Source organism: Helicoverpa armigera, chromosome 1, assembly GCF_030705265.1.
Source record: "Helicoverpa armigera isolate CAAS_96S chromosome 1, ASM3070526v1, whole genome shotgun sequence".
NCBI classification, from domain to species: domain Eukaryota; kingdom Metazoa; phylum Arthropoda; class Insecta; order Lepidoptera; family Noctuidae; genus Helicoverpa; species Helicoverpa armigera.
In genome coordinates, this window is record NC_087120.1 from 7,682,285 (window position 1) to 7,688,284 (window position 6,000).

General features: G+C 39.2%; 1 protein-coding gene across 1 annotated transcript in view; it reads left to right on the forward strand.

Annotated features, from left to right (window-relative positions):
- The window catches only part of Sls (sallimus), a 29,284-nt gene extending 23,501 nt beyond the window's left edge, over positions 1-5,783 (forward strand). The window contains exons 16-21 of the mRNA XM_064034431.1: positions 122-353; positions 444-615; positions 698-884; positions 1,220-1,550; positions 1,631-2,957; positions 3,150-5,783. Of these exons, the coding sequence (XP_063890501.1) occupies positions 122-353; positions 444-615; positions 698-884; positions 1,220-1,550; positions 1,631-2,957; positions 3,150-3,290 (2,390 nt within the window). The 3' untranslated portion in view covers positions 3,291-5,783. The remainder of the gene's footprint in view (positions 1-121; positions 354-443; positions 616-697; positions 885-1,219; positions 1,551-1,630; positions 2,958-3,149) is intronic.
- The last annotated feature ends 217 nt before the right edge of the window (positions 5,784-6,000 follow it).

Genomic DNA, 6,000 nt, shown 5'->3' on the forward strand with positions numbered 1-6,000 from the left:
ACGTGATATGTATTTAGTATTTTTACAAATCTACATATAACCTTATGCATTAGGTATATTTTAGTAAGGTATATTTTTAATATATTTTCTTTCATTTCCCAAAAAACATTTGTTTTTGCAGAGAACCGATTCACGCCTATTTACGACTTTGGTTACGTGGCTATGAACTTTGGCTGGGTTTATCCTGAAGACAGTGGTGAATACCTTTGCCGTGCAACCAACCTGTACGGTATGGATGAAACCCGAGCTGTTATCAAAACAGCTGGTAAACCTGGTATTGTTTATGATTCTCAATTACCTAAGCACATGAAGAGTATTGAGAAAATAAGAGAAATGGAAGCCGCTTGGCAAATGTAAGTTTTTTTTTATTATTTCAAACGTATTTTAATGAGAAGAAAACATACCAATAAGAGCTTAAATTAACGCATAAAATATACTTTTAGGGTACCTGAAGAAGCAGCAGAAGAGGCAAAGGCTCGATCACCGCCAGTCTTTGTAAGCCGTCCAGACCCAGTCACCGTCGAGGAAGGCGAATGGGCTCGTTTCTGCTGCCGAGTCACCGGACACCCCAAACCACGAGTGATGTGGCTCATCAATGGCAACACTATCGTTAATGTATTCATCACGACATTATTACTCTTCTAATAAAATAATTCCCAAAAAGTACTGTTACTAAAACATTTGATGTCCATTTCAGGGTTCTAGATACAAACTGACGTACGATGGAATGTATCATTTCGATATTCCTAAGACAAGGCAATACGACACGGGTAAAATCGAAGTTATTGCTAGAAGTTCAGCAGGCGAAGCTTTGGCCACGACTGAACTTAAAGTTATTCCGAGACACGACGACTACAGAGGGGTTCTAAAGAATGCTCCACGACGTAAGTTACACACATTTGGGTAGAGACATTACGCTTAATTTGCAGTTAACAATACCCAATAAACATAAAGTGTATTGAGAATTTTAAATACATACCAGAAACAGCTTTTATACTGCACTAACATACATGACCAAACCACGCACACAACAACAAACCGCTTAAGCACAAAAAATACCCCCCAGCTTCCCGTTACCTTCCCTTTATTTGTCCAAAAGGAGTGCAGCTAAACCAATTGCTTCTGCCAGCTTTGCCAACGGATTCTGGGAGAGGTATGTCTTGAAAGTATTTTAACAATCATTGTGGAAATCATATTAAAACATTATTTTCATACACAGCATGGTACGATGAAACTACACAGTATCAGCGCTCTGAAACAGAATTAGAGAAAACGTTTGAGGAAAGGCAAGTTTTGCAACGACAGGGAGTTATTGACCACAGGCCTGAGTTGAAACCGAAGGTCATTAAAGAGCCGGAAACAGAATGGCAACAGACTGTCAAGAAGAAGAAGAGTGAAGAGTATTACAATAAACTGCAGGAACTCGAAAATGAGCAGGTTATTAAGGAAAGTCGATTTAGAGAATCCACTCATCAATATGCTATTCCTGGGGAAAAGATCGCTAGTAGTTCTATTGCCAAGGGCATGGCTCAAAGATACGAGGACACCCTGTAAGTAGTTCTTGCATTATAAATATTTAAATATATCGAAATTAGATCACTACGATTATGTACATTTTTATTTATTACAGGGAACAAACGGAAGTTACAACTGAACAAGTACAGCAGAAGAAAGTAGCGAAGCCTAGAATTCCGCCAGGCCCATCTGAATCTACTGTTCATGGAAAAGAAGTACATGTTGCCAAACAGAAACAAATTCAGAAGGAAGTGGTCGGAGATACAGAAATTACACGTAAGATTACTTCTACTGAAACAACTGAAATGGAACATAAAGCTCAGACACAGGAAAGAGTAGTGGAAGGACCTGTGAAGCCTAGCAAGCCTCCAGTATTTACTAAGAAAATGCAACCTTGCCGTGTGTTCGAACACGAACAAGCCAGATTCGAAGTAGAATTCGATGGCGACCCACTGCCGACCATCAAGTGGTACAGGGAGAACTTCCCCATTAAAAACTCCGCTGACTTCCAGATCCACACATTTAGCACCAAATCCATTCTTATCATCAGGCAAGTTTTCGTTGAAGACTCTGCTGTGTTTGCAGCTGTGGCTGAAAACCGTGGAGGAACTGCTAAATGTAGCGCTAACTTAGTTGTAGAAGAGCGCAGAAAGCAAGGAAGGGGTGGAGTTGCACCACCAAGTTTCACTTTAACAGCTCAAAACGTTAATGTGACAGCCGGTCAACTAGTCAGGTTTGATACCAAAGTGACTGGAACAAAGCCTATTGATGTTTACTGGCTGAAGAACGGAAAGAAAGTTCAGCCGGATATCAGAAACAAAATACTAGAAGAAGATGGCACATACACCCTTCTTATTCTTGAAGCTTATCCCCAAGATTCGGGTAAATATGAGTGTGTTGCTATAAACAGCGCTGGAGAGGCACGGTGTGACGCTGAGTGTTCCGTTAATGCCCCTGCTACCAAAGAAAAACCAAAACCTCAAACTAAAGCCGCTAACGCGCCTCCTGAAATTATTGAACCCCTGAAAGATAAGGTTGTTGCTGAAGGTCAAGCCATTGAATTCAGTTGCAAGATCGTTGGAAAGCCGGCACCTACAGTCCAGTGGTTCAAAGGCGAAAAATTGATTAAGCCGTCGAAGTACTTCCAAATGTCACGCACTGCGGACGAATACACTCTTCGCATATCTGAAGCTTTCCCGGAAGACGAGGGTGACTACAAATGCGTTGCTTACAACTCGGCTGGCCGAGTGACTGTTGCCGCAAAACTTAAAGTAACTCAGCCTGATCAGGCCGATAATCTGCCAACTTTAACACCTCTACGTGATCTGGTTGTTTATGAAGGACAGCCAGCACAATTCAAAACTCAAATAACCAGCAAAGTCAAACCGACGATTCAGTGGCTTCGAGAAGGTGCTCTTATCCCTGAAACGCCGGACTTCCAGGTAAATAAAAAAATACTGTTAACATTTTTAAAAGAGTTCTTTCACGATAAGTAGTTTTAATCAAATAGGTATTTATTTTAACTCCAGTTTACAACTGCAATTTTAGTTCAACCACTTGTTACTGCATGCTAAGTCTGGGACGATAGGTCATGTTACAGGTAGTATAAATGCCTATTTTGTTGTGTTCTCCAGATGATCCACGAAGGCAACAACGCCGTGTTGCTGATCGGTAACACGTACGAGGAGGATACTGGAACCTTCACTTGCCGGGCCACCACCGCCGCCGGCCAAGTCGAGACATCGGCTAAGCTAGTCGTCAAAAGTAAGACATAGATACAGGCAGCGAGCTCGCGTCGCGCACTTTTAATCCATTAATGTAGTGTTTCTTTGTTTCATCTTTATATCACTTTGAGATCGGGTGAAAACTACTACATAGAATTAAACACTGAAAGTTGACATGCGAGTATAGTATTAAATTAAATGGCTTTAAAATCGTAGCGGTTACCGCAGTATAACGACTTACGTCCGCTTAATAGACACACCCCCATGATCACCATCTTGACAAAATGACACAAACTACCGCGAGTGAACCCACCAATATCCTACCGACCTAGCCCATGAGGCAACCGATAGGCCGCGCAGTCTGACAAGTCACGAGGGTTGCTGCTGTACCACGGAGGTGTGCTTTTAGTTATGGAATTGAAGAAATGTACAAGCTTGTACGCAAAACTTGTAATTTTGACAGGAACAGAATTGTTGCCTGTTGATTATGATACTTATCGATAAAAGTCACAGCAATGTATTTACCAGATTTTATTCATATTGTTCATTCTTTTAAAATGAAAAAACGAATGGGGTGCAGTTCGTTTGGGCATGCTTATTTTGATCTTGAAATATGACTAGGTAATGAATTAATTTTCGTTTTAATTCTAAGGAAAGTATTCTTCTTCTTTTTATATGACTCATAAAGAGTTAAAATTTTCTTCTTTTATAATAAAAGTATTGAAATCTTTTAACTTTGCTGGTCTTCATTTAAATTCTAGTCAATCTCTTTAAGGTTTTCCTGTGTCTAAACGTTTCCTATCTAATTATAATCAGGGTACAAAATTATCATGCTTGCTATATTTTGTCACTTAAAAGAATGACCGATATTAATTTTAAATGTATCTAAACAAGTAAATCAACCAGTTCTTTTTGTGAAAAGTTAACTACCAGAGGCTCAGCTTCTTGGCAGTGAACGGAATATAAAGCAAATATCTTTTTTGCGTACAACAATGTACAGAATACGTACATTTCTTCCGTAACGTAGCTTGAAATGGCACCTCCGTCACACCACGACAGCGCAACAATCGCAAACCCTAACATGAATTGCAAATCGACTCGATTGTAAATTTAACTTGTAGTACTATTTGGGCGAATTTCCGCATCTAACATCGCTGTATATTTAAGCTTTTTGTGTAAATAGTCCTAGTCTTACCCCGAGGCAGGCGACAGGCGGACCCGGCGAGCATCGACCAGGAGCTACTAAATAGTTGGACACACGTAACTGTGATTAACATGAACACAAGACATTTTACGACTGTTTTGTTTTGCTTTTACCGCTACGATGTTTACTAAATGTAAATGTATACTTTGAACGATTATACTGTATATTAGACTGAAATTGCGTTACAAAACGAAGACGCGTCTCTCAACAAAACATCAAATGTATTTTTCACCCAATACTCATTTATAATAATGATAAGCCTGCTAAAGTTAATGAATTATTTATTTGGCCTTATTAACCATAATTAGTAAAAACGTTTTACGCTTTTTGTGTTGAGATCTGTCTAGCTATTCTGTATAAACTCACTACTGAGCTTTTGCATCAGCAGCAACTAAAATGCTGTTAGTGCATCAGATTACATATTTTTAGTAAGTTTCTACGAAATAGCAATGCTAACCTGTGTATCTTATGAAAATGATCTCAATTATGTTCATCTTTTGCAAAGGTCATTTCATTTGAGGTGCAGTTTATCAGATAGTTATTGAATCTGGGACTTGTCGCGTGCACTGTGGTCAAGTAAAAGGTATTCACCATGTAAATATCAAAGACCTCCGAAGAATCATCTGTACCTATAAAAGTCCCCGCTTCAAGTTTCACCTTGTCTAAGCATGAATCACTGTTTGTATTGTCCGATTTAGATTTTGGCATAATGTTTAAGATCAGTGAGTCCTAACATTGCTGCACGAGGGGTGCGGACCCGCGCCTCCTGACGTTACCTAACAGCTGCGACTAACTTTGTCGGTGTCACGGCGATGTAGTATGTCGATGTCAAGGTTTGCGATAGCGGGTGTAGGGGAAGCCGGGTCGTTCTCGCGGACCACAAAGTTACTCGTTGTTGTATCTTGCCATGCCTATAGTTCCGCTGTCAACTCTTCTATGACAAAGAAACATAAAGTTAGTGTACTAAGTCGCTCACCCTTGCGGCTCACCACTCAAACGACTTAAAGTACGCACGCATTACTTGCCTTGCCAGTTTCTATGTTTTGACAACACTGCCTATGTTGATGACCTAATTTTTTTGCAAGTACAAATCCAAATTGAATGAGATTTTATAGTTTAACGTTACAGTGATCTTTAACTTAGTTTGTTTTTAAGTGCACGATATTGTTAAAATTAAAATGTGTTGTATGTTTCACCTAATTGTATTAAGTTATTAGGCGTGGCAGTATTTTATGACTAAATGAATTCTTAGATTATTTAATAATATATTTATGACATAAAAATTTTGTATGTTACCTTTATGTGAAATCTGTTTAATAAATGCTATAAATTAATAATAATTTCGCATTATTCTATACACAACAAAACAATGTTCAAACTTTCTATTGTGACATGCTCGTAGCAGCCGTAGGTAGAGTAGAGGTACTATCATCTTACATTAAACACGACGCACTTACACTTAGTGCCTGTTATCCATCAGACAGTTGAACTTGAGCTATATTTAACAGTAAGCGTGTGCTGTCGTGTCCAGCAAGTACCGTGATGGATAGCGAGGTT